The 27,555-nt window shown below is 54.3% G+C and overlaps 1 protein-coding gene across 1 annotated transcript in view; it reads left to right on the top strand.

Moving 5' to 3' along the window:
• The window catches only part of LOC119957292 (docking protein 2-like), a 50,710-nt gene extending 23,389 nt beyond the window's left edge, over nt 1–27,321 (top strand). The window contains exons 4-5 of the mRNA XM_038785128.1: nt 22,311–22,483; nt 26,245–27,321. Coding sequence (XP_038641056.1) covers nt 22,311–22,483; nt 26,245–27,321 — 1,250 coding nt within the window. The remainder of the gene's footprint in view (nt 1–22,310; nt 22,484–26,244) is intronic.
• Nucleotides 27,322–27,555: the final 234 nt, after the last annotated feature.

Raw genomic sequence — 27,555 nt, 5'->3', positions numbered from 1 at the left:
CACAAAGGTGGACTAAGCGTATCGCCACCTGGCAGCGGGGAGGGGGGGGGAGAATCTCCCAGGTCATCGGAGACCCCCAGGTGCTCTGGGCAGAACACTGAGGGTTGTGGGGGAGGGCAGACAGAAAAGTGGATTTAAGGCCACACACACACACACACACACACACACATACACACACACACACACACACATACACACACACACATACACATACACACATACACACACACACACACACACACATACACACACACACACACACACATACACACACACACATACACATACACACATACACACACACACACACACACACACATACACACACACACACACACACATACACACACACACACACACACACACATACACACACACACATACACACACACATACACACACACACACACACACACACACACATACACACACACACACACACATACACACACACACACACACACACATACACACACACACATACACATACACACACACACACACACATACACACACACACATACACACACACACACACACACACACACACACACACACACACACACACACACACACACACACACACACACACACACACACCCAAACCATAACAATAATAATCGCTTATTGTCACGAGCAGGCTTCAATGAAGTTACTGTGAAAAGCCCCTAGTCGCCACATTCCGCCGCCTGTTCGGGGAGGCTGGTACGGGAATTGAACCCGCGCTGCTGGCCTGCCCTGCTCTGCTTTACAAGCCAGCTGTTTAGCCCACTGTGCTAAACCAGCCCCTCCAGACAGGTAAAGTGCGGTGGAGAGGGAAGTAAATAGTAACAATAAAAAATAAAAGATTGGGATCTTTGGCTTCAGATCGATATCTTCCAGTTGGTTTCTTCGACCCTGTTCAGGCCGTCAGTCGGATGTTATATGTGTTCCTCCAGCTTGTGAAGATCGTCAGTGTTGACTCGGAGAGAGAGCAGGCAGTCAGTGGCCGAGAGAGAGAGAGAGAGGGAGGGAGGGAGGGAGGGAGGGAGGAAACACAGCTTCTGACTTCGAGGGGCTCACCTCTCCGAAAAACCCCACCTGGCAGGAACCAATCGCTGTCTGTTGCCACAGGTAGAACACCGTCCCCTGGCCAACCAATCGAAACGAATCCCGCCGATCAGAACCGAATTTGCTGGCTACCAGGAAGTTTGAGACACCCTTTCCCAAATACAAAACTTGAGAACATTGCGCCCCAAGCTATTTGAAACTTTGAATTCTGCGCACCCTCCGCTCGAATTTAGAGGTCCGAGTCAATTAACAATCCCCCGACCAAAACAAACAGTGAAGACAATGGGAAAGAAGGGAATTGGAAAGGACGGCCTCTGGAACAGTTATCATTCTAAGGAAATAAATGGAATTAAGATATTGATCCAATATGAACTTGTCTCTTTCTTTGTACATATCTTCTGTCCCCTAGTCCTGCAATGAAGATTCAACAGAAGTTCAACAGTGACACAATTTCACCTCAGTCAGGGTGGCATTTTATTTCCCTGAGTTGAGGCAGAAGAATAATTAACACGGGACGTGAGTTGCGTCTCAGTGGGTGGGGGCCACACAGCAGAATCGGAAAGACATGGATCCAATCCCTATTCCGGACAGCCAAGATCCGAAACCAGCCTGGCATTCCCAGTACAGCACTGAGGGAGTGCTGCAATGCCAGAGGTGCCGTCTGACGCACGAGAGGTTAAAGCGATCCCTCCCCGCCCTATCAGTGTGGCAGACGGGGCGGCCAGTCTGCAGGAAGGGTATCAGGAGGGTCCTCCCCATGTCCTTGGCCAACGTTCATCCCTCAACCTTCCCCCACACGGTTTAACAAACCTGAAGCAGATTGCCTGGGCCCATAGTGGCTCTGCCGTTTGTGAGAGTTCCCTGTGTGCAGACTGGCCGCTGCCTTTCCGACGGGAACAGCACTTCACTCGTACCCTGGGACCTCCTGAAAGGTGCCGTCTCAATGCCAATTCTTCCAGCTTCCTTTTGCTGAAAGTCCACTTTGCAGAAAGTGGTTTCTTTCAGAGCTGGGTAGAAACGTTGCTTCCACGTCTGTCACGTGGGCCCTGCCACTTACTCTGCAGCCCTGAGAGTTCACAGAGGAACTGACTCATTGCAGAGTGGAAAATGTTTGTCATCGGGCTCGCCTGAACACAGATGCAAAGCCCCCGAGTTGTTCTGACCTGCGGCTCTGCCGCTTCAGTCGAGATTTGGTTCATTGTCAGGGGGCTGCAGTCTGGAGGGTGGCCATTCGGCCCCTTCGTCGAGCTGCTGTTGGCTTCACCGCGAGGGCTGTTTGGCCAGCCCCACCCCTTACCAGAGCAAACTGTTTACCCTCACGGGTTGTGAGAGCCATTTGCACCGTCCTCTGCTGAGATGTTGCGGCAAAACGCTAACCCTAAACCACCTCTGCCCGCCCTCGTCACTGACAAGCAATGGGCATCCTGGACCACTGACAGTCGGAGATTTGGGGAGCTCCTTCCCCCTTCCTCTTCAGGCAGACAGCTTGTTCTCTCCTGCCCAGCCTCCGAAAACCTCTGGTGCCTCAATCGGAGGTGCCAACTTCAGGGCACTGGGAATCTGAGGTGCCAGATGTTCGTGAATCTCCCCCCCCCGAACTCTTCCTCCCTCAGAGAATGGTGGAGGACAGTCGCAGGGTCAAATCAGCCTCCTGGGTCACCCGTGTGGGACGTGATCATGTCACCCCCCCCCAGTCGCTCGCTGCCCGGCATGCGGCAGCTTGGTGCTCACCTTGTCCTGGGCTGAGCTCCAGAGTCTCCTCTGAGGACTGGCAATCCAGAGAGGGCCCCAGCTCCGATTTCCCACTGGCTTTGAAATTCTCATTCAAACATTGGATGGCCTTGAAAATCCAACTGGCCTGCTGCTGTCCGTCAGGGCACGGAGACACGCCTTGCTTAACCGGTCTATGTAACTCCAGTCCCACACCAACGTGGTCGGGTTAACCTCGAGTGGTCTAACGAGACACTCAGTCGTCTCCATTCTGCTATCTGGCTTCAGTGGAAGCCCTACCACCCTTAGGCTCTTCCCTTGACCCGCCACGACTCCTACCAGACTCAGGATGGGCAGCAGATGAGGTCCTTGCCCTTATCCCGGGATTCAATCACACCCTCGTGGCAGCCACTCCTTCCTCTCGCTGGTAGCAGACCCACCTGCAGATTGTCTACGGCCGTCCCCTCGAAGGCAAACCCCCAGGAACAGATGACAGGCAGCCAGTCTGAGCCAAGGCCTTGTCTGGAGGTAGTTCTCCTGTCGCCTGCCTGTTTGTCCTACTTGACGTCAGCGGCTCAGAAGAAACATAAAGTCGCTCCAGTTCAGAGATGAATGTGAGCGAGAGATAGGCATCAGTTCTATTCTCTGTCTGACAATCTCGAGATGTCTTTCATGCCTCGCCGCGCTGTTTTTTTCCCCCTACACCATAAGGGCGGCCGGGTTGAGTGATCGAGCGACAGAGTGTGTGTGTGGGATGTAGGAAACTGCCTTGGCGACTTTTACTGGAAACCTCCACCGATCGGAGAATCGGACTGTGGGCTTTGGCCGGACGTGAAGGCGGTTGCTGTTGATTCTGCTGCCGACTCATATCCTCAGAGTCCGTGCAGACAACTCGGCAAATCCCGACGGTGCAGAGCGGGACTGTCTGCCGGGATAGACACCCGGGGACCGCACTGTTCGACCATCCCTCTGTCTGGATGCGGCCACGGTGAAATAGTACAAACCGTATCCAGGGAGGGGGGGGGGGGATGGGGTGCTTGGGACGCTGACCGGTGTCCGGGGAACCCCCTTCCCCATTGGGGAGGGGTGTGGGATTGGGTGGGACGCTGACTGGTGTCCGGGGAACCCCCTTTCCAATTGGGGTGGGGTGTGGGATTGGGTGGGACGCTGACCGGTGTCCGGGGAACCCCCTTCCCCATTGGGGTGGGGTGTGGGATTGGGTGGGACGCTGACCGGTGTCCGGGGAACCCCCTTCCCCATTGGGGAGGGGTGTGGGATTGGGTGGGACGCTGACTGGTGTCCGGGGAACCCCCTTCCCCATTGGGGTGGGGTGTGGGATTGGGTGGGACGCTGACCGGTGTCCGGGGAACCCCCTTCCCCATTGGGGAGGGGTGTGGGATTGGGTGGGACGCTGACCGGTGTCCGGGGAACCCCCTTCCCCATTGGGGTGGGGTGTGGGATTGGGTGGGACGCTGACCGGTGTCCGGGGAACCCCCTTTCCCATTGGGGAGGGGTGTGGGATTGGGTGGGACGCTGACCGGTGTCCGGGGAACCCCCTTTCCCATTGGGGAGGGGTGTGGGATTGGGTGGGACGCTGACCGGTGTCCGGGGAACCCCCTTCCCCATTGGGGAGGGGTGTGGGATTGGGTGGGACGCTGACCGGTGTCCGGGGAACCCCCTTCCCCATTGGGGAGGGGTGTGGGATTGGGTGGGACGCTGACCGGTGTCCGGGGAACCCCCTTCCCCATTGGGGAGGGGTGTGGGATTGGGTGGGGCGCTGACCGGTGTCCGGGGAACCCCCTTCCCCATTGGGGAGGGGTGTGGGATTGGGTGGGACGCTGACCGGTGTCCGGGGAACCCCCTTCCCCATTGGGGAGGGGTGTGGGATTGGGTGGGACGCTGACCGGTGTCCGGGGAACCCCCTTTCCAATTGGGGAGGGGTGTGGGATTGGGTGGGACGCTGACCGGTGTCCGGGGAACCCCCTTCCCCATTGGGGTGGGGTGTGGGATTGGGTGGGACGCTGACCGGTGTCCGGGGAACCCCCTTTCCCATTGGGGAGGGGTGTGGGATTGGGTGGGACGCTGACCGGTGTTCGGGGAACCCCCTTCCCCATTGGGGAGGGGTGTGGGATTGGGTGGCCGTGACTCCAGATGGGAGTGACGCCAAGGAGTCACGGTTGTCACATCGCTGTGGGGACGTGGCTGGGGTTAGGGTCACAGGAGGTTGGGGGTGGGGGGGGTGCGGTGGAGGGGGGGGGAGCATGGAAGGGGGGGGGGAACAGCTCAATTTTTCCTCACCCCGCTTCATTTGTACAGCGATGATGGACTACCCCATTCTTCCTCTCAACTCCATGGACGGCATTGTCTGGGGTGCCATGCCCCCCCCCTCCCCCACCCCAACCCTGGTTAAAATGTTTGGGGGGGTGGGGGCCTGTCTGCCCACAGACCCCATGCCTGCCCCGTAGCACCCGAACCCCTGGGCACAGTGTGAACTGCTTTTAAACGAGACGCCAGCCCCTATCCTGGGAAGGAGCCAGACCTCAGTGAAAGGAGTGGGGGGGGGGGGGGGGGGGGGGGGGGGGTCGAGTGGAGAAGTGGATGTCTGACCTCGCAGGGAGTGCACTCCTCCGATTGGCTCAGAACATGCAGTGCGGAAGGAGGCCATTCGGCCCATCGAGTCTGCACCGACCCACTTCAGCCCTCACTTCCACCCTATCCCCGTAACCCCCTCCTAACCTTTTTTGGACACTAAGGGGCAATTTAGCATGGCCAATCCACCTAACCTGCACGTCTTTCGGGACTTGTGGGAGGAAACCGGAGCACCCGGAGGAAACCCACGCAGACACGGGGAGAACGTGCAGACTCCTCACATACAGGGGGCACCTGTCTCCACACAGACAGGGGGCTCCCATTGGAGATATACTCCCCCCCCACCACATCCTTCCGAGGCCCCTCCCTCTGGAATTCCCTCCTTATGCCTCTCCGCCTTGGATTTCCACGTTATCGCTATTCATTACAAGCCGCCTTCCAATGAGCCCTTGGTCACCTTCTAGCTTCGGCGTCATGTTTAGAGCATCTCGGGGTCTTTTATCACATCTTAGGTGCGATATTGACACGAGCTGTCCTTGGTGTTGATACATCGGTGTGGGGGGGGGGGGGGGGATGCAATTCGGGCCTTGTGTCTGCTTCAGCAATCCATTAGATCATGGCTGCCTTGCAGCCCACCCGCCTCGGGCTGTTGGATGTTCTTGGGCCGAGACGGGCGCGCTGTGGGGGGAGGGCGTGCAGAAGGTGGGTGGCAGGGAGGGGGGGGGGGGCACGGTGATGGGTTGCTTACCCCCAGGCCCCCCCGGAGAGGCTGGGGGGGGGGGGGGGGGGGGAAGCGGGAGATCTGGACCAGCAACAACAGGGTTAAGCGACAGAGCTCGGAGACCGGCGAACTTGTGCGTACAACTGCGAAAGAAGAGGCGCACGTCATGGAAAGGGTTTTGGTGAAGCGGGCTGCTTCGTTTCCTGTTCTCAGCCTCACAGAGATGTTCGAGAGTTTTGTAACATTCGGGGCACCGCCACCGGCTCACTGTGAACCTCGGCTGACCAGCCAGGGTGAAAAACTCACCACAAGTCACAGGAAAATATCTGTGCTTGATTCATGACCATCCCCGAAGCAAGTGGGGCTGGTTTAGCTCACTGGGCTAAATCGCTGGCTTTTAAAGCAGACCCAGGCAGGCCAGCAGCACGGTTCGATTCCCGTACCAGCCTCCCCGGACAGGAGCCGGAATGTGGCGACTAGGGGCTTTTCACAGTAACTTCATTGAAGCCTACTCGTGACAATAAGCCATTTTCATTTTCATTTCATTCTGTTTGGGTGCCCTAATTAGGTGTGTTTTTGGTCCTATTTACCCACCGGCCGATTGGGGAACAAGGCAGAGCAAGTTATGGGCATCAATAACGCGAGATGAAGACAGAGAGCAATGATTATTTCACCTGCCCAGTTGGTAGACGTTGGATTACAATCGCAGGTTGACCCAAGGAAGTGGTGACAGGAAACCTGACTGACTATTTTTGCAACCCCAGCTGACACTGAGCACCTGTCCAGCCTTTGCCAGTTCTCACCTTTGCTCGAAGTGTAGAGTCCAGCAGCACTCAACTCGCACCAAAGCCTTCTGTGCAGTACCCTCGTCTCAGGCTGTCGGGGAATATGGGAGGGAAGGATGCAGATTCAAGGTCACCAGCAGATGAACCATGAACCAACACGAGGGGACATAGCTTTAAATTGAGGGGTGGTAGATATAGGACAGATGTCAGAGGCAGTTTCTTTACTCAGAGAGTAGTAGGGGTGTGGAACGCCCTGCCTGCAACAGTAGTAGACTCACCAACTTTAAGGGCATTTAAGTGGTCACTGGATAGACATATGGATGAAAATGGAATAGTGTAGGTCAGATAGGCTTCAGATGGTTTCACAGGTCGGCACAACATCGAGGGCCGAAGGGCCCGTACTGCGCTGTAGTGTTCTATGTTCTATGTTCTATGATCTTATCGAGGGGCTGAATGGCCTCCTCCTGCTCTTTGTTTGTATGTTCGTCGGGCGACTTGAGATATCGGCAAATTAATGTTTAAACCGGTGCGGCTCCTCCGAGTATCACTTCAGAAAGCTCGAAAAGGTCTGCCTTGCTGCGGGGGGAGTGTAGGATAAATCCGCTGGGGCCCCACCTTGACCCTGCTCCACCGGACCTGGGTCACCCACGGCCTTGCGATCAGCGTGTGGGGTGTGGGGGGTGCGGGTGGTCGCCCGTGGCCGCACAGTGGGAAATGAGGCGGCCGGTCGTGCACAGAGCAGGCCAAGGCAGACATCGGTGTGACATCGGCCAGCTCAGAAAGTCTGCTCGGGTCATCACAAAGGATAGCTGGGCTCAAAGCTTGTTCCTGTTGAACCACATTGGCTGGAGGGAGGGAGGGAGGGAGAGAGAGGGAGGGAGGGAGAGAGAGAGAGACAGAGGAAGGGAGGGAGAGAGGGAGAGAGAGAGAGACAGAGGAAGGGAGGGAGAGAAAGAGATAGAGATAGAGAGAGACACAGATGGAAAGAGAGACAGAGAAAGAGAGAGGTAGAAGAGGGAGAGAGAGAGGAGAGTGAGACAGGCAGAGAGAGATAGAGAGAAAAAGAGAGACAGAGAGAAACAGAGAGAGACACAGAGAGAGAGAGAGAGAGAGAAAAACAGAGTGAGAGAGAGACGCGCAGAGAGAGAGAGATACAGGAGAGACAGAGAGAGACAGAGAGAGAGAGAGAAAAACAGAGTGAGAGAGAGACAAAGAGAGAGAGAGAGAGAAAAACAGAGTGAGAGAGAGACAAAGAGAGAGAGAGAGACAGAGAGAGATATAGAGAGAGACTGACATTGCAGACAAGCAGAGAGAGAGATAGATAGAGTGAGACAGAGAGAGACAAAGAGAGAGAGAGACTGAGAGAGATATAGAGAGAGACTGACATTGCAGACAGGCAGAGAGAGGTAGAGAGAGAGATAGATAGAGTGAGACAGAGAGAGACAAAGAGAGAGAGAGACTGAGAGAGATATAGAGAGAGACTGAGAGAGACTGACATTGCAGACAGACAGAGAGAGGTAGAGAGAGAGAGATAGATAGAGTGAGACAGCGAGAGACAAAGAGAGAGAGAGATGGAGAGAGATATAGAGAGAGACTGACATTGCAGACAGACAGAGAGGTAGAGAGAGAGAGAGATAGATAGAGTGAGACAGAGAGAGACAAAGAGAGAGAGACTGAGAGAGATATAGAGAGAGACTGACATTGCAGACAGACAGAGAGAGGTAGAGAGAGAGATAGATAGAGTGAGACAGAGAGAGACAAAGAGAGAGAGAGACTGAGAGAGATATAGAGAGAGACTGACATTGCAGACAGACAGAGGGAGGTAGAGAGAGAGAGAGATAGGTAGAGTGAGACAGAGAGAGACAAAGAGAGAGAGAGACTGAGAGAGAGACTGACATTGCAGACAGACAGAGGGAGGTAGAGAGAGAGAGATAGATAGAGTGAGACAGAGAAAGACAAAGAGAGAGAGAGACTGAGAGAGATATAGAGAGAGACTGACATTGCAGACAGGCAGAGAGAGGTAGAGAGAGAGATAGATAGAGTGAGACAGAGAGAGACAAAGAGAGAGAGAGACTGAGAGAGATATAGAGAGAGACTGAGAGAGACTGACATTGCAGACAGACAGAGAGAGGTAGAGAGAGAGAGATAGATAGAGTGAGACAGCGAGAGACAAAGAGAGAGAGAGATGGAGAGAGATATAGAGAGAGACTGACATTGCAGACAGACAGAGAGGTAGAGAGAGAGAGAGATAGATAGAGTGAGACAGAGAGAGACAAAGAGAGAGAGACTGAGAGAGATATAGAGAGAGACTGACATTGCAGACAGGCAGAGAGAGGTAGAGAGAGAGAGATAGATAGAGTGAGACAGAGAGAGACAAAGAGAGAGAGAGACTGAGAGAGATATAGAGAGAGACTGACATTGCAGACAGACAGAGGGAGGTAGAGAGAGAGAGATAGGTAGAGTGAGACAGAGAGAGACAAAGAGAGAGAGAGACTGAGAGAGAGACTGACATTGCAGACAGACAGAGGGAGGTAGAGAGAGAGAGATAGATAGAGTGAGACAGAGAAAGACAAAGAGAGAGAGAGACTGAGAGAGATATAGAGAGAGACTGACATTGCAGACAGAGAGAGGTAGAGAGAGAGATAGACAGAGTGAGACAGAGAGAGACAAAGAGAGAGAGAGACTGAGAGAGATATAGAGAGAGACTGACATTGCAGACAGACAGAGACAGAGACCCCATGAAAGCACCAGGACTGCCTGACCTGACATTTTGCTTAATTTCATCCACGACCCAGGGTAATGGAGGCCTTGTTTGTGAAAGACCAACCCTGAGAGAGCACCAAAAAGTGGCCTCTCTGCCTGAGTGAGGGCCGATTTAGCTCAGTGGGCCAGACGGCTGGTTGGCGATGCAGAGCGAGGCCAGGGGCGAGGGTTCAACTCCCCGTACCGGCTGAAGTTATTCATGAAGGCCCTGTCTTCTCAAGCTTGCCCTTGGCCTGAGGTGCGGTGACCCTCATGTTAAATCACCACCAGCCGGCTCCCCCCCCCCAACCCTCGCTCCCCGACTCCCCAGTGCAGCTGGTGGACTATGGGACGATGGGGACTTCCGTTTCAATCAGTACCGCAGAATATTCCAAAGCGTGCGACCGTGCCGGCTCTGTTTCTGCAGCGCTGGACACCCTACGGCCAACTTATCTTCCCCACGGTCCTGCAAACCTCAATCCGGCACACAGCAGGTAATTGAGGTTGGCCAAGGGGGAAATAATGACCAGGGTGTTGGGTGGACGTGGCGATGGGGGGGGGGGGGGGGGGGGAGTGGCCTGTGACATTCCTTCTCCAGAACAATGGCCCGTCGGGCCCAAAACAGTATTTTTCTTTTCGCACTTTGAGAAAGTTGTAACTTCATCTGCACAGGCGAGGAGGCTGCATTTTCCGAGCCGCTTTATATTATCGCTGCCTGACTTTGCAACGTCTCATTCGCTGGTCGATAAGATCTAAGGTGTTTCCTTTATTTTGCACAAAGAAACGCAGAATGTTTCCTGTACTTTCGGTGTCAGGCACAGTGAGTGGCAAGAGTGGAAAGCAGAACTTCCTTGTGAGGTTGGTATTCACACCATTGTCAATAAACAGCACCTGCCTCGCTGAAAGACAACGTTGACTCTCTTGTTGGTGACCTCTTGCCCAAGACCCAGTGAGCTGGACTCAGGACTCAGGGTCAATAGGGCTTTGTGTGTTCACCATCCAGGCTCAGTCACACTGGGCCTGTAAACTCTGTTCCTCTCTCCAAAGTTGCTGCCAGACCTGCAGAGTTTATCCAGCATTTTGTGTTTTTATTTCTGATGTTCACTCTGCTGTCCTGAGGGAGTGCCGCACTGTCAGAGGGTCAGTACTGAGGGAGTGCCGCACTGTCAGAGGGTCAGTACTGAGGGAGTGCCGCACTGTCAGAGGGTCAGTACTGAGGGAGTGCCGCACTGTCAGAGGGTCAGTACTGAGGGAGTGCCGCACTGTCAGAGGGTCAGTACTGAGGGAGTGCCGCACTGTCAGAGGGTCAGTACTGAGGGAGTGCCGCACTGTCAGAGGGTCAGTACTGAGGGAGTGCCGCACTGTCAGAGGGTCAGTACTGAGGGAGTGCCGCACTGTCAGAGGGTCAGTACTGAGGGAGTGCCGCACTGTCAGAGGTTCAGTACTGAGGGAGTGCCGCACTGTCAGAGGGTCAGTACTGAGGGAGTGCTGCACTATCAGAGGGTCAGTACTGAGGGAGTGCCGCACTGTCAGAGGGTCAGTACTGAGGGAGTGCCGCACTGTCAGAGGGTCAGTACTGAGGGAGTGCTGCACTGTCAGAGGGTCAGTACTGAGCGAGTGCTGCACTGTCAGAGGGTCAGTACTGAGGGTGCTGCACTGTCGGAGGGTCAGTACAGAGGGAGTGCCACACTGTCAGAGGGTCAGTACTGAGGGAGTGCCGCACTGTCAGAGGGTCAGTACTGAGGGAGTGCTGCACTGTCAGAGGGTAAGTACTGAGGGAGTGCCGCACTGTCAGAGGGTCAGTACTGAGGGAGCCCCGCACTGTCAGAGGGTCAGTACTGAGGGAGTGCTGCACTGTCAGAGGGTCAGTACTGAGGGAGTGCCGCACTGTCAGAGGGTCAGTACTGAGGGAGTGCCGCACTGTCAGAGGGTCAGTACTGAGGGTGTGCTGCATTGTCAGAGGGTCAGTACTGAGGGAGTGCTGCACTGTCAGAGGGTCAGTACTGAGGGAGTGCTGCACTGCCAGAGGGTCAGTACTGAGGGAGTGCCGCACTGTCAGAGGGTCAGTACTGAGGGAGTGCTGCACTGTCAGAGGGTCAGTACTGAGGGAGTGCTGCACTGCCAGAGGGTCAGTACTGAGGGAGTGCCGCACTGTCAGAGGGTCAGTACTGAGGGAGTGCCGCACTGTCAGAGGGTCAGTACTGAGGGAGTGCCGCACTGTCAGACGGTCAGTACTGAGGGAGTGCCGCACTGTCAGAGGGTCAGTACTGAGGGAGTGCCGCACTGTCAGACGGTCAGTACTGAGGGAGTGCCGCACTGTCAGAGAGTCAGTACTGAGGGAGTGCCGCATTGTCAGAGGGTCAGTACTGAGGGAGTGCCGCACTGTCAGAGGGTCAGTACTGAGGGAGTGCTGCACTGTCAGAGGGTAAGTACTGAGGGAGTGCCGCACTGTCAGAGGGTCAGTACTGAGGGAGCCCCGCACTGTCAGAGGGTCAGTACTGAGGGAGTGCTGCACTGTCAGAGGGTCAGTACTGAGGGAGTGCCGCACTGTCAGAGGGTCAGTACTGAGGGAGTGCCGCACTGTCAGAGGGTCAGTACTGAGGGTGTGCTGCATTGTCAGAGGGTCAGTACTGAGGGAGTGCTGCACTGTCAGAGGGTCAGTACTGAGGGAGTGCTGCACTGCCAGAGGGTCAGTACTGAGGGAGTGCCGCACTGTCAGAGGGTCAGTACTGAGGGAGTGCTGCACTGTCAGAGGGTCAGTACTGAGGGAGTGCTGCACTGCCAGAGGGTCAGTACTGAGGGAGTGCCGCACTGTCAGAGGGTCAGTACTGAGGGAGTGCCGCACTGTCAGAGGGTCAGTACTGAGGGAGTGCCGCACTGTCAGACGGTCAGTACTGAGGGAGTGCCGCACTGTCAGAGGGTCAGTACTGAGGGAGTGCCGCACTGTCAGACGGTCAGTACTGAGGGAGTGCCGCACTGTCAGAGAGTCAGTACTGAGGGAGTGCCGCATTGTCAGAGGGTCAGTACTGAGGGAGTGCCGCACTGTCAGAGGGTCAGTACTGAGGGTGTGCCGCACTGTCAGAGGGTCAGTACTGAGGGAGTGCTGCACTGTCAGAGGGTCAGTACTGAGGGAGTGCCGCACTGTCAGAGGGTCAGTACTGAGGGAGTGCTGCACTGTCAGAGGGTCAGTACTGAGGGAGTGCTGCACTGTCAGAGGGTCAGTACTGAGGGAGTGCCACACTGTCAGAGGGTCAGGACTGAGGGAGTGCCGCAATGTCAGAGGGTCAGTACTGAGGGAGTGCTGCACTGTCAGAGGGTCAGTACTGAGGGAGTGCCGCACTGTCAGAGGGTCAGTACTGAGGGAGCCCCGCACTGTCAGAGGGTCAGTACTGAGGGAGTGCTGCACTGTCAGAGGGTCAGTACTGAGGGAGTGCCGCACTGTCAGAGGGTCAGTACTGAGGGAGGGCTGTACTGTCAGAGGGTCAGTACTGAGGGAGTGCCGCACTGTCAGAGGGTCAGTACTGAGGGAGTGCTGCACTGTCAGAGGGTCAGTACTGAGGGAGTGCCGCACTGTCAGAGGGTCAGTACTGAGGGAGTGCCGCACTGTCAGAGGGTCAGTACTGAGGGAGTGCCGCACTGTCAGAGGGTCAGTACTGAGGGAGTGCCGCACTGTCAGAGGGTCAGTACTGAGGGAGTGCCGCACTGTCAGAGGGTCAGTACTGAGGGAGTGCCGCACTGTCAGAGGGTCAGTACTGAGGGAGTGCCGCAATGTCAGAGGGTCAGTACTGAGGGAGTGCCGCACTGTCAGAGGGTCAGTACTGAGGGTGTGCCGCACTGTCAGAGGGTCAGTACTGAGGGAGTGCTGCACTGTCAGAGGGTCAGTACTGAGGGAGTGCCGCACTGTCAGAGGGTCAGTACTGAGCGAGTGCTGCACTGTCAGAGGGTCAGTACTGAGGGAGTGCTGCACTGTCGGAGGGTCAGTACTGAGGGAGTGCCACACTGTCAGAGGGTCAGTACTGAGGGAGTGCCGCACTGTCAGAGGGTCAGTACTGAGGGAGTGCTGCACTGTCAGAGGGTCAGTACTGAGGGAGTGCCGCACTGTCAGAGGGTCAGTACGAGGGAGCCCCGCACTGTCAGAGGGTCAGTACTGAGGGAGTGCTGCACTGTCAGAGGGTCAGTACTGAGGGAGTGCCGCACTGTCAGAGGGTCAGTACTGAGGGAGTGCCGCACTGTCAGAGGGTCAGTACTGAGGGTGTGCTGCATTGTCAGACGGTCAGTACTGAGGGAGTGCCGCACTGTCAGAGGGTCAGTACTGAGGGAGTGCTGCACTGTCAGAGGGTCAGTACTGAGGGAGTGCTGCACTGTCAGAGGGTCAGTACTGAGGGAGTGCTGCACTGTCAGAGGGTCAGTACTGAGGGAGTGCCGCACTGTCAGAGGGTCAGTACTGAGGGAGTGCTGCACTGTCAGAGGGTCAGTACTGAGGGAGTGCTGCACTGTCAGAGGGTCAGTACTGAGGGAGTGCCACACTGTCAGAGGGTCAGGACTGAGGGAGTGCCGCAATGTCAGAGGGTCAGTACTGAGGGAGTGCTGCACTGTCAGAGGGTCAGTACTGAGGGAGTGCCGCACTGTCAGAGGGTCAGTACTGAGGGAGCCCCGCACTGTCAGAGGGTCAGTACTGAGGGAGTGCTGCACTGTCAGAGGGTCAGTACTGAGGGAGTGCCGCACTGTCAGAGGGTCAGTACTGAGGGAGTGCCGCACTGTCAGAGGGTCAGTACTGAGGGAGTGCCGCACTGTCAGAGGGTCAGTACTGAGGGAGTGCCGCACCGTCAGAGGGTCAGTACTGAGGGAGTTCCGGCAGGTGCCACCCACCATCGCCAAGTTGAGAAACAGGGTGGGTAATGTGACCTCTACCTCCACAGGACCGGCCCTTCAGCGATCAGCGAGGCAAAAGCCCCCCTTTAACCTGCCTTTAACCTGAGCCATTCCGACTCCCCGGAAATGGCCTGTAGAGGACCGGGCCCCACATCCATGTCTCAGACGTAGGAGATTGTATTAAACACCGTCCTCCTAAACCTTTCCAACTTCAGGCGGGGCCCCTCCCACATCGCTCACAGGCACACTCCACCCCCCTCAAACAGTCGGCTTAACTTTGATTTTGTGAGGTGTGCCCTATCCAACAACCTTCAGTTGTCTCAGTCCCAGCCTCACGCATCAGGTTGAGATGTTCCCCATTCTCACACCACAGTAACTCTTCCAACGCCCCACCCCCACCTCCACCTTCACCTTTATCCCCTCCATAGACCCCTTATCCTCCTCCAGGATCCTCCCATACATCGCCGGTACTACCCCCTTCTCCAACCCGCCCGTTGAGAGCGCCGCCTCTGGCAATGAGGAGACCGGCGCTATTTGGTAAGGTCGGGAAAACCTTCCTTGCGAAATCCCGAACCTGCAGATACCTAAACCTTTCCCCTTTCACCAACGTATCCTTCTCTTCCAACTCCTCCAAGCTCGCGAATCGTCCCCAAGAAACAGATCCTTGATTTCCTTGATTCCCCCTCTTGTCTCCTCTCCGAAACCTCGCATCCACCCTCCCCGGCTCGAACCCATGATTCCCCCTAACTGGCATCTCCCCTGACTTGGCCCGCAGCTTACAATATTGCTTCGAATCCCTCCAGAAAGGTAATCTTTTCTGATGTACAGTATGACAATGAAACTGACAGGAAAATGTAACTGTTTATCTAATGCCCCTTTCCCAATGCTCCCCCTTCCTAACTACCCCACTCTTGACACACAGACAGACAAACATAGAGGGGAAAGGATGGTTGAAAAGTGAAGAAAATATCAATAAAATAAAAGGAGGATCTTTGATTCACTCGGATGTCTTCCAGTTCATGTCTTTGTGCAATTCAAGCTTTCAGTTTGGTACTTCTTCCCTCGAGGCTTGAGATGGTTTTCTCTGACAAGGTTGTCGGCTTTCCCTGCAGACACATGATTATTTCAAGTTTACAGCAAAGATATGCCAGGTGTTCGCTGTGTTTAGAACAATAAAGCTGTTCTTTATTGAGAGAGAGAGGGAGAGACTGTCCCTTTTCGAGGTCCGATCACTTCTGCCGAAATCTCTCAGAAATATTCAGGCAGGAACTAATCACTGACGTTTCTCAGGCAGAACACTGCCCCTGGCCAAACCACCAGTTGCCAGTTAACAAAACGACCCGACTTCCTCCGAAACCGGTTCCGAAGTTTCACCCGGTCCCTAAGATCCTGACCTCTCCTCTCCAAACGTGAAACCTGGGAACACAATGTCCTGGCAAGCAGTCTGCTGCAGCCTCTCCGTAAAGGCACATCCCGATTGGGAGCCCAGGGACCAAAAATAAATAAAATAAATCGGGAACAAAGGAAATGGACAGGACGTAATCTTACAGACCTTCTCTTCTCCGAGGAAACCAATCCCGACTTCTCCAATCCACCTCCATGACTCAACGTCCTCATCCCGGGAACCATTCCCCTCAATCTTATCCGCACCCCCTCGGATGCCTTCACAGTGTTACGGGAGCGGCGTTTTCAGAACCCCGAAATGTATCATGGCGTTTAACCAACCCCCACTTTAATGTATTGTTGCTTTTGAAGCACACAGCTTGTTCTCCAGGTGTGGTATTACAATTATGGACAAGTGGGTTTTTAAACACAAAACAATATTTATTCCATGAATTCAACTTAACCTTTTAAATAAACATTGGATCACTTAACACCCCTTACTTCAAAGATAACCCCGAAAATAATACAACACTAAATAATCCCTCAAAATGTTCCTTCAAACCTCCAAAAGACTTAACACCTTTAACAAAAGAAACACATCAGGTTAAAGACATTACTATTATGAGTTTAAATCACCCAAATGATTCAGAGATAATCTTTCCTGGCAGAGATCACAGCAGATCCAGCTCACTGCAAACACAGACACACCCAAGCTCTTTTCCTCAAAACTGAAACTAAATACTGCAAAATGGCTGAGCTAAAAACACAGCTCCACCCACCCTCTGACATCACTTCAGTAATATGAGCTGCTCTATTTCTTAAAGGTACATTGCTTAAACATCCATTTCTTAAAGGTACTCTCACATGACAATATTCATCCTGAAGCTCGGTGCTCATGGCTGGACACAATACTCCAGCTCAGGCTTGACCAAGGTTGTGTACGGGTTTAACCAAACCCGCGTGCTTTTGAATTCTGTGTCGCTGCTGTTAAAGCGCAGGATCCGGTCGACTTTACGAACCTCTTTTTCAACATGTCCTGCCACCTTCAATGATCTTTGCACATATGAACCCGGCTTCCTCTGTTCCTGCACCCTCTTTAGAATAGTACCCTTCATTTCATATTGTGTCTCCACGTTCTTTCTCTTGAATAAATTATTTACATTGCTCTGTATTGAACTTCATCTGCCACTTCTTTGCCCATTCCACCAACCGCCTATGTCCTTTTCAAGTTCTCCACTGCCCTCCTCTCACTTCACAATGATTCCTAATTTTGCATCATCCGGAAACTTTGAAAGTGCGCCCTGTGCACCAGGGCGTGGATCACCTAGGTGCCACTTAAATACAGCAAATACTCTGGCTATGATTAGTTAAGAACAGGTGAGAGGATTCCCACCCAACTGGATAACAGTAGAGAGGCACTGGAGGGGGACGGGGTCATCAACCAGGTCAAAGGCTGCAGATAAGCCTGAGAAAGGACGAGGAGGGACACTTTGTCTCTGACGCAGCCACGTAGGACATAACGTTGATCAGAGCCACTTCGCTTGGCGACAAGGATGTGAGGGAGCGAGGCACGGAGTTTGGAGGCGATCCCACATTCAGGGACTACGGAGAGGAAAGGGAAGGGGAGCAGGAACTTGCAAGACGTTGCTCTTCTGAAGAAGTGGTCACAAGCTGCGTACACGCAGAGCGCTGCTCATTCTCATGGCTAAAAGAAGCTGAGGTTTTAGCAAGTTGCACTTGATGCTTGTAAACGTGAAACAGAGAATCACAAGTCAACCACTTTGTCGGAGTGAGCGAGCAGAACGTAGTCACACCTCGAGAGAATTGTGCCGAATTTCTCCACTTGAAGCATCCTAAAATTATTAATCTTTTTTCAAAGAAAGTTATTTTGCCGACATTATCATGGGAGTGATTGTTGGAACTGGAACAGGAGCCGTTGAAAAATCACGTGCCCAACTTGCCAAACGGAAAATGCAGGTCGGACCAGACATCTGACATTGCTACTCGGCCATTCATCCAGAGATCGGGTGGTCTGGGGGCGTGGACCCCAATCCCACCACCAAGGGTTTCGGAATGGCAAAATCTGGCATTGAAAACTCGCCTCGGTCACGGTGACTGTGAAACTCCCATCGCCGGCTATAAACCCTGGCCCGGTTCACTCATCGCCCCTCAGGGAATCTGCCACCCTGACCCAGTCAGGCCGACACGCGAGGCCAGGCCCACGGCAATGTGATTGATTCCTCCCCGCCCTCTGAAGTGGCAGAGGGAGCCGCTCAGCTCAAGGGCAACAATTGCCCCCTTTACGCCCAAAATAGAAGAAACTGAAACTTCTCAAATCACTCGAGATTCAGCTGCTCCCAGTCGGAGCTGTGATTGTCGGGATCAGCGTCCATCACACAGAGGGGATTTCAGATTCTATTTCGATTTGATGAGTGAGATAAAAGCTACTCTGATCCAAGACTACCACGGGGAAGCCATCCACTCCCACCCCCTTTGACCGATTGGGCCACGTGACCCTCCAGGAAGCCACCTCCTTAAAGGAGCACACTACTAAAGGGCAGCAGGGTAGCATGGTGGTTAGCATAAATGCTTCACAGCTCCAGGGTCCCAGGTTCGATTCCCGGCTGGGTCACTGTCTGTGCGGAGTCTGCACGTCCTCCCCGTGTGGGCGTGGGTTTCCTCCGGGTGCTCCGGTTTCCTCCCACAGTCCAAAGATGTGCGGGTTAGGTGGATTGGCCGTGCTAAATTGCCCGTAGTGTCCTAATAAAGTAAGGTTAAGGGGGGGTTGTTGGGTTACGGGTATAGGGTGGATACGTGGGTTTGAGTAGGGTGATCGTTGCTCGGCACAACATCGAGGGCCGAAGGGCCTGTTCTGTGCTGTACTGTTCTATGTAACAGACTTATCATCTTATTTGATTTAATTTTAAGATCTTTCTTCCTGGCGTAAGAACCGAAGAATAAGTTACGAGTTATTCCATGAAAAGTGGTCCCTCCAGTGGTGGGGAAAGCTAATGGCGAGAGGATTTGAGTATCGGAGTAGGGATGTCTTGCTGCAGTGTGAGTCCATACCTGGAGCATTGTGTGCAGTTCTGGTCTCCCAGTTTGAGGAAGGACATTCCTGCTATTGAAAGTGTCCAGCGGAGGTTCACCAGACTAATTCCCGGGACGGCAGGACTGACATAAAGGCTGGATCGACTGGGCTTGTACTCACTGGAGTTTCGAAGAGTGAGAGGGGATCTCATAGAAACATGTAGGGCGGGAATCTCTCAGCCCAGGCTGGGCCGGAGAATCGCGCAATGCCGTCCCGCCGATTCCCCGGAGTGCGCGGCGCTTGTCCCCCCCCCCCCTCCCCGCCCCCTCCGGAGAGCGCGGCGCTGGTCGCCACCCCCCCCCGCCCCCCCGCCCCCTCCGGGGAGCGCGGCGCTGGTCGCCCCCCCCCCCCGCCCCCTCCGGAGAGCACGGCGCTGGTCGCCCCCCCCCCCCCCCCCCCCCGCCCCCTCCGGAGAGTGCGCCGCTGGTCGCCCCCCCCCGCCCCCTCCGGAAAGCGCGGCTCTGGTCGCCCCCCCCCCCGCCCCCTCCGGAGAGCGCGGCGCTGGTGGCCCCCCCCCCCGGCGATTCTCTGCACGGGGTGGGCCGAGCGGCCGTAGAAAGATTCCTAGTCCCGCCGGCGCCGTCCACGTGGCCTTACCCGCCGGGACCTCGCCATGCACCCATGTCGGAGCGGCCTGGTGGGGGGGAGGGGGTCCGACCCCGTGGGGGGGGGGCTGTGCTCTGGCCTGGCCCGCGATCAGGGCCTACCGATCGGCGAGCTGGCCTCTCGGGCTGGGGGCCTCTTTTGCTCCGTGCCGGCCCCTGTAGCCCTACGCCATGTTGTGTCGGGGCCGGCGCGGGAAACGGGAGCCACTGCGCCGGTCCCACTGTGTATGCGCAGTGCCGCGGCGCCCATCTGACGCCGGGATCGGCAGCTGGAGCGGTGTGGGTCGCTCCTGTGCTGTGCTGGCCCCCTGTAGGGGTCAGAGTCGCTACTCCCGTGGGCACGCTGACGCCATGGGGAAACGCCACGGCAATGACGACGGCTTCAACACAGCCTGAGGATCAGAGAACCCCGCCCATAAAATCCTGTTGGGACTGGACAGGTTAGATGTGGGATGTTCCCGACGTTGGGGACGTCCAGAGCTGGGGGGTCACAGCCTAAGAAGAAAGGGCTAAGCCATTCAGGACTGAGATAAGGAAGAACTTCTTCTCTCACAGAGTTGTGAACTTGTGAAATTCTCCACCACAGAAAGCTGTTGGGGCCAATTTGTTGGATATATTCACGAAGGAGCTGAACGTGGCCCTTGCAGCTAAAGGGATCAAGGGGCATGGAGAGAAAGTGGGAGTGGGCTACTGAATTTGCACGCTCAGCCATGATCATTTGGAATGGTGGAGCAGGCTCGAAGAGACTCCTCCTGCACCTATTTTCTATGTTTCTTTGTTTCTATGTTTATATGATAGTGGCATTTAAGGAACGTCTTGACACACACATGAATAGAATGGGAATAGAGGGGTACGGTTAGAAGGGCCTGCTCCTGTGCCGTACTTTTCTTTGTTCCTTGTTCTCCTGGAACAAAGACACCGTTTTGGACATCTCCATACACCTCACTCAGAAAGATCTCAATACATGAAAGGCACTTGAGTATCGCTGAATCTTTTCGTCTCGGATTCATCAGGGCAGAACCAAGAATGCCAAATTTCAAAGGAAGCAGCCTGGTGCTGATTTTTAGCAAATGTTGATTCTTATTCGTCAAAGCATTGAACCTAATGTCTAACAGATGCGATTCCGTGATTGGACAGCACCTGCTGAACACCCCTGACTGTGCTAAGAATTGCACCAAGGACCTATTTAAGATTATCAGTCGGGCTCACGATGTGGCTCATCTCTGTTTGCCTGACCTCTGCAAGCAAAAGGGACTTGTCCAGACATTGCACATTTTCAAATTGAGCAATAACATGGATGACACGGGTTCCCTGCTGCATTCTCCATGGCAATGCCCTCGACCAATCAGAGTCAACTTGCCAACCAATCAGCACCCTTTTCTCATGCAGCATAAATTGTTGAAATTTGGCATTCTTGTGTTTGTCCCGGTGAGTGCGAGACGAAAAGCTTCAACAGCATGTCTTTTACCTCAGCAATAAATAAAAAATGGGAAGAAGTTGCGTTTCCACAGCGCCTTGTGCTTCCTCTGGACATCGCATAATTCTTTCCAGCCAGCGAGATACTTTAAAGTCTGGTGACAATGCAGGAAATGGGGCGGCCAGTTTGCGCACAGCACAATCCCACAAATAGCAATGAAACAAATGACTAGATACTTTGATTTTTACAAGCGCTGATAAAAACCCCTGCACTTGTTCAAAATGATGGCTGTGGGATCTTTCACGCCCACCTGAGAGGGACATTGGTTGACCTTCTCAGTGGAGGCACAGCACTTCCAGCAGCGCAGCACCCTCTCGGTATTGCGCTGGGAGTGTAGGACTAGTTTAGGTGCAACAAACTCTGAACAGCATTCCATAAATCTCTGACCGATTGGTCTGACTTTATTGGTGTTGGCCGATTCAAGGTCGCAGCCTCCGAATAGCGTCTGTAACATTCTGCCAATGCTGTTTGATTGATAGCCCAGGGACACCAGTTCAAATCCCGGCTAGGCAATGGAGCCCCGCACCACCAGAACCGAGAGACAGGGCTTGAGTTTGACGTCTTCCACAGAGGACTGCAGATGGAGCCGGGACCTGGGTGGGTGGGGTTATGGGGAGAGGGTGGGGGTGTGGGCTTGGGTAGGGTGCTCTTTCCAAGGGCTGGTGCAGACTCGATGGGCCGAATGGCCTCCTTCCGCGCCGTAAATTCTACAATTCTATGAACACCACCGAGCACATTCCCCCTCAGGGTGAGTCTCAGATTTAGAATTTAGAATTTAGAACAGTACAGCACAGAACAGGCCCTTCGGCCCTCGATGTTGTGCCGAGCAATGATCACCCTACTCAAACTCACGTATCCACCCTATACCCGTAACCCAACAACCCCCCCCCCAACCTTAACCTTACTTTTTAGGACACTACGGGCAATTTAGCATGGCCAATCCACCTAACCCGCACATCTTTGGACTGTGGGAGGAAACCGGAGCACCCGGAGGAAACCCACGCACACAGGGGGAAGACGTGCAGACTCCGCACAGACAGTGACCCAGCCGGGAATCGAACCTGGGACCCTGGAGCTGTGAAGCATTGATGCTAACCACCATGCTACCGTGCTGCCCGATGTAAGATAAAGTGTGACGGACTGCACCTCTCAACCTGGAGCACTGCCTTGTGGGCAAAACGGCAACGCTCCCCCCCCCCCCCACACACACCCCCCCCCCCCCCACTCCGCCCTCCCCCCCACCGAAATCTACCTCTCTCATTATTTAAATTTGGTTATGTTGCAGTCAAAGACTTCAGGGTGACGGTGAGGAAGACGGAAGCTGCTGACAGATGTCGTCTCCGCGGCACGTTCCTCCTCACGGTCCAGACGGACGGCCTGGAGCTGAAGGACGTGAAAACCGCAGATGTCCACTTCACCTGGCCATACAGGTTTCTCAGACGCTTCGGGCGAGACAAGGTAAGGCACGCGGGGCTCATTATTTTTGGTTCGGCTGAGTGGAGCGCCGGGTCGGGTAATCATTCCGTGACACTGACAGCACGGTCCCAGATTGTAACTGTCCAAACTGCCAGGCATTACCCATCTTCACAATAACAGATTTCACGAGCAGCATTGCCCGCTTGTAATTCAATCCAGGAGTTCTAATTACATTAGAAGATTGAGGGTTTTATAATTGAGCTCAGGGTTGAATTACAGGTTACTTACTCGTCGCTCATTCTCAGATGTACAACGGCCATTATGAAAACAAAGTAATTACTCTGAGGCATTCATTTATTCGCTGCACATTTCAATCTTTGCTCCCCGGTGGGTGTAACCTCATGGCGGGGGGGGGTTAGACTCTGCTGCCGACTGTTATAATTGAGAGTATTAATAAACACTCTTTCACAGAGTGTGACCAGCACCAATGGTCATTTCCCACTCGGGTTGTCCTCTTCAGAAACTGGAGATGAGCTGCCTTCTCGAACCGCTGTCGTCCTTGCGGAGTAGGTGCACCCACCGTGCTGTTAGGGAGGGAGTTCCAGGGCTGTGACCCAGCGACAGTGAAGGAATGGGTGGCACGGTAGCACAGTGGTTAGCTCTGTTGCTTCCCAGCGCCAGGGTCCAGGGTTCGATTCTCGGCTTGGATCACTGTGCGCAGTCTGCACGTTCTCCCCGTGTCTGCGTGGGTTTCCTCCGGGTGCTCCGGTTTCCTCCCACAGTCCAAAGATGTGCGGGTTAGGTGGATTGGACATTCTGAATTCTCCCTCTGGGTACCCGAACAGGCGCCGGAATGTGGCGACTAGGGGCTTGTCACAGTAACTTCATTGCAGTGTTAATGTCAGCCTACTTGTGACAATAATAAAGATTATTATTATTATGGCCGATATATTTCCAAGTCAGGGGGGTGAGTGACTTGGGGGGGAACCTCCAGGTGGTGGGGTTCCCAAGTATCTGCTGCCCTTGTCCTTCTAGATGGTGGTGGTCGTGGGTTAGGAAGGTGCTGCTTGAGGAACCTTGCTGATGGTACACACGGCTGCCACTGTGCGTCGGTGGTGGAGGGAGTGAATGTTTGTGGATGGACGGGGTGCCAATCGAGCTTTGTCCTGGATGGCGTCGAGCTTCTCGAGTGTTGTTGGAGCTGCACACGTTTCAGAGGAAAGTTCAGAGTCAACCTCATTGTTGTAGATCTGAAGTCACACACAGGCCAGGCTGGATCAGCAGGACAGATTTCCTTCCTGTCTCTCGTGCCAGTGAACCGAAGCTGACTACACTCTAGTTCCACGATCATCGTGGCTGGCACGAGTTTTTTTGATCCAGATTTATTTAATTAACTGAATTTAAATTACCCAGCCGCCCAGGTGGGATTTGAACCTCTGTGCCTGGGATTTCAATAACATTGCCAGTCCCACTACTGTCCTGTATTCAGTAGCATTCCCAGATGCATCGCTGATGTAACTCTCCCCAAGCGAAAGGCAAGATTGGTTTCACATCTGGGGACGCTAGTTGAGAACTTCCAGTGACCACCTTATCACCTGGGCAGGAGGCCGTAGATCTCTTAATTCCTTTGGCAGGTGGACAGGATCTTGGAGTTGCAACCACAGTCAGATGAGCCACGGTCTTATTGAATGGCAGAGCAGGCTCGAGGGGCTGAATGGCCGCCTCTCGGTCCTAATTCGTATGTACGTTGCATCAGTCCACTTTCTCTGCTTCAACCTTCTCTCCGTTTATCAATATTGCTGCAATTAATGCTTTACAAATTTTCCGACATTTTCCCAATCCGTCTGATCTGCAAAGGCCCGGGCCAAGGTTGCTGCTCTTTACGTGGCTGTCGCCCGCTTTTCCCTGGTGTCAGCTCCATCCCAAGCCGGTCGGGGAAGTGTGAAACCATTCTGTCCTTGAGGTTAGGTTTATATATAATAGGGTGCAGAATTATGCATGTCTGCTTCCTACCTACCAGCCCCGTCGCTTGTTGTAAGTGTTCTTGGCATTAAATTAAACAACGTCCCTCATCTCAGAACACGGAGGGTGGAGAAGCAGGAACCATCCATTCGGCCCCTCGAGCCTGCTCCTGCATTGAGTGAGATCCTGGCAGATCTGGCTGTGGCCTCAAGCTCACTTTGTCGTCTGCCCCCCCACAAACCCCCCACCCCCCATAACGCCGACCCCGTGCAACTGAACAATATAATTAACATTTACACCATTACAGCCAATGAAAAACAATATTTCCAAGGCAGCATGGTGTGGGGCTTGGAGGGGAACCTCCAGGTGGTGGTGGGCCGTTGCATCCCTTGCAGTTCTAGGTGGTAGAGGCTGTGGGTTTGGAAGGTGCTGTGGAAGGAACCTTGGTGAGTTCCTGCGTCAGTGGTGGAGGGGGTGGGTTGCCTCTCTTTGATTGTTGTAAAAACCCATCTGGTTCACGACTGTCCACCTGAGGGAAGGAAATCTGCCGTCCTTACCTGGTCTGGTCTACATGTGACTCCGCACCCACATCAACGTGGCTGACTCTGAACTGCCCCTCAAGGGCGATTAGGGATGGGCAACAAATGCTGGGAGAGCCTGCAACACCCACGTGAAAATAATAATCAAACAGGGCACAGTGCTGGTAAAATAATCATCGGCGCCCACCTTAAACAGAAGGTCCCCCGATCACGGCCCCAGCTTGGTTTATTCGTCCATTGATTCACGGAAGGTGAGGAGAGTTGGCCAGGTCGGCGGTCACTGTCCTCGTTGAGAAGGTCATGGCGAGGTGCTTTCAGTGATTGAGCTGTGTGGCTAGCTCGGCCATCTCAGAGGGCAGCTAAGAGTCAACCACATGTGGTGAGGGAGGGGGGGGGGGGAGCCGGGGGGGGTGCTGGGCGGGGCGGGGAGGGGGTGAACCAGCCTGGAGTCAGATAGAGGACAGGCCGGGTAAGGATGGTAGAGTTCCCTCCGTTTGGGACCAGATGGGTTGGTCTCCTGACAACGATTGAAGCCACCTTTACAATTCCAAATTGTATTGATTAGATTCCTAGTCACCACGGCAAGATTTGAACCGATTTCTCTGGAGCACTGTTCGGGACCTCAACATCCCTCACCCAGATCATGGGCATGAGGTCATGTTGCAGTTGTACAAAACTCTAGTACGGCCGCATTTGGAGTATTGCGTACAGTTCTGGTCGCCTCATTATAGGAAGGACGTGGAAAACTTTGGAACGGGTGCAGAGGAGATTTACCAGGATGTTGCCTGGTATGGAGGGAAGTTCATATGAGGAAAGGCTGATGGACTTGAGGTTGTTTTCGTTAGAGAGAAGAAGGTTAAGAGGTGACTTAATAGAGGCATACAAAATGATCAGAGGGTTAGATAGGGTGGACAGCGAGAGCCTTCTCCCGCGGATGGAGGTGGCTAGCACGAGGGGACATAGCCTTAAATTGAGGGGTAATAGATATAGGACAGAGGTCAGAGGTGGGTTTTTTATGCAAAGAGTGGTGAGGCCGTGGAATGCCCTACCTGCAACAGTAGTGAACTCGCCAACATTGAGGGCATTTAAAATTTTATTGGATAAGCATATGGATGATAAGGGCATAGTGTAGGTTAGATGGCCTTTAGTTTTTGACTTCCCATGTCGGTGCAACATCGAGGGCCGAAGGGCCTGTACTGCGCTGTATCGTTCTATTCTATTCTATTCTAGATATTTAACCGTGATGCCATTGCACTTTGATTAAAACTGATGAGATATCTTGTCTGCTTTGTATGTTTGCAGGTGACATTCTCCTTCGAAGCTGGGAGGCGTTGTGCCTCTGGGGAGGGCAACTTCGAGTTCGACACCAGACAAGGAAATGAGATCTTTCAGATCATTGAATCTGCCATCCAAGTGCAGAAACAGAAGCACGAGCTGGATTATCAGTTATCCTGCAGCCTGGACAGCGAAACCCCAAGTGGCAGGCCCCCACTCATCGCTGCCCACGGGGTGGAAGCGGAGGAGGAGGAGAAGGAAGGCGACCTGGACGAAGAGCCGGGGCAGCTGTCGGCCAAGGTCAAAGTTGAAATGTCGAACGCCACCCTGCCCTCCATGCGGTCCCTCTCGCTGGAGTCAGTCTGCGAGGCCAGGTCCTCCTCCACCATGCCCTGGAGGCAGGCCGTGAAGAACCACCACAGCTACCCGGCGGCCGGGACCCCGGCCAATCTGCCTCAGCTCCTGGAGACCCAGTCAACCTACGCCGAGGTGAGGGATGTGGTGGGCAAGCCCGGCCCGCGTGGGAATGCCAAGGCGCCAACCAAAACGCAAACCGGGAAGAAATCGCCAGACTACCCGTGTGCGGCAGAGTCCGATTATGCCATCCCTTTTGACGCCATAGCCAAGAAACTGTGCTTCCCACCTTCAGGCCTACTGCCTGCCTCCAAGCAGGACAATCGCATTCCGGAAATGGCATTTACCACCTTTTTGTCTCCCTATACTGAAGAACTCGGGGACCCCCTCTACGACACGATCGACGAGTCCAACTTCCGAGGAAATGCCGGCGGGCCTTCGTCCAGGTGCCCCGTCAAGGATCACATCTACGACGAGCCGGAAGGGGTGGCCTGTCCTTCGGTCTACGACAACCCGGAGGAGGTCAGAGGTCACGCCTGGAAGCTCCAGGGCTCGGACTGTGACACCCAAGGCCACGAGATCCCCTACAATCCAAACATGGATGACTACGCGGTGCCAAAGGAGGCGGCGACCCATGGCATGACCAAAAAGAAATCGAAAGAGAGGTTACGCCAAAAGAACAGTGTGGGCGTCGAAAGTGAATATGACAATGTGCTGTTGAAAATCTTGGAGAAGAAGGGAACAAAGTAGTCCCACGGTGGGGTGGGGGGTGGGGGGAGGGGGTGGGGGGTAAGGGGTGTGGGGGGGGGGGGACACAGGCAAAGCCTCGAGTCTCTTCCAGGCTGGAATGAACAGAGGTCACCTCCCTTGCCAGCTCACCTGGTGTCTCCAATGCTTCAAGCTCGTTGTGTCTAATGGACTTCAATTCCCGATAAAGCCGCATTCCATTTATTAACCTCAGGGCCAAAGTGGCCAACCTGCGGA

Source organism: Scyliorhinus canicula, chromosome 26 (genome assembly GCF_902713615.1).
Source record: "Scyliorhinus canicula chromosome 26, sScyCan1.1, whole genome shotgun sequence".
NCBI lineage: Eukaryota > Metazoa > Chordata > Chondrichthyes > Carcharhiniformes > Scyliorhinidae > Scyliorhinus > Scyliorhinus canicula.
The sequence above is the reverse complement of the archived record's forward strand: the minus strand, read 5'-3'. Positions and strand labels throughout refer to the sequence as shown.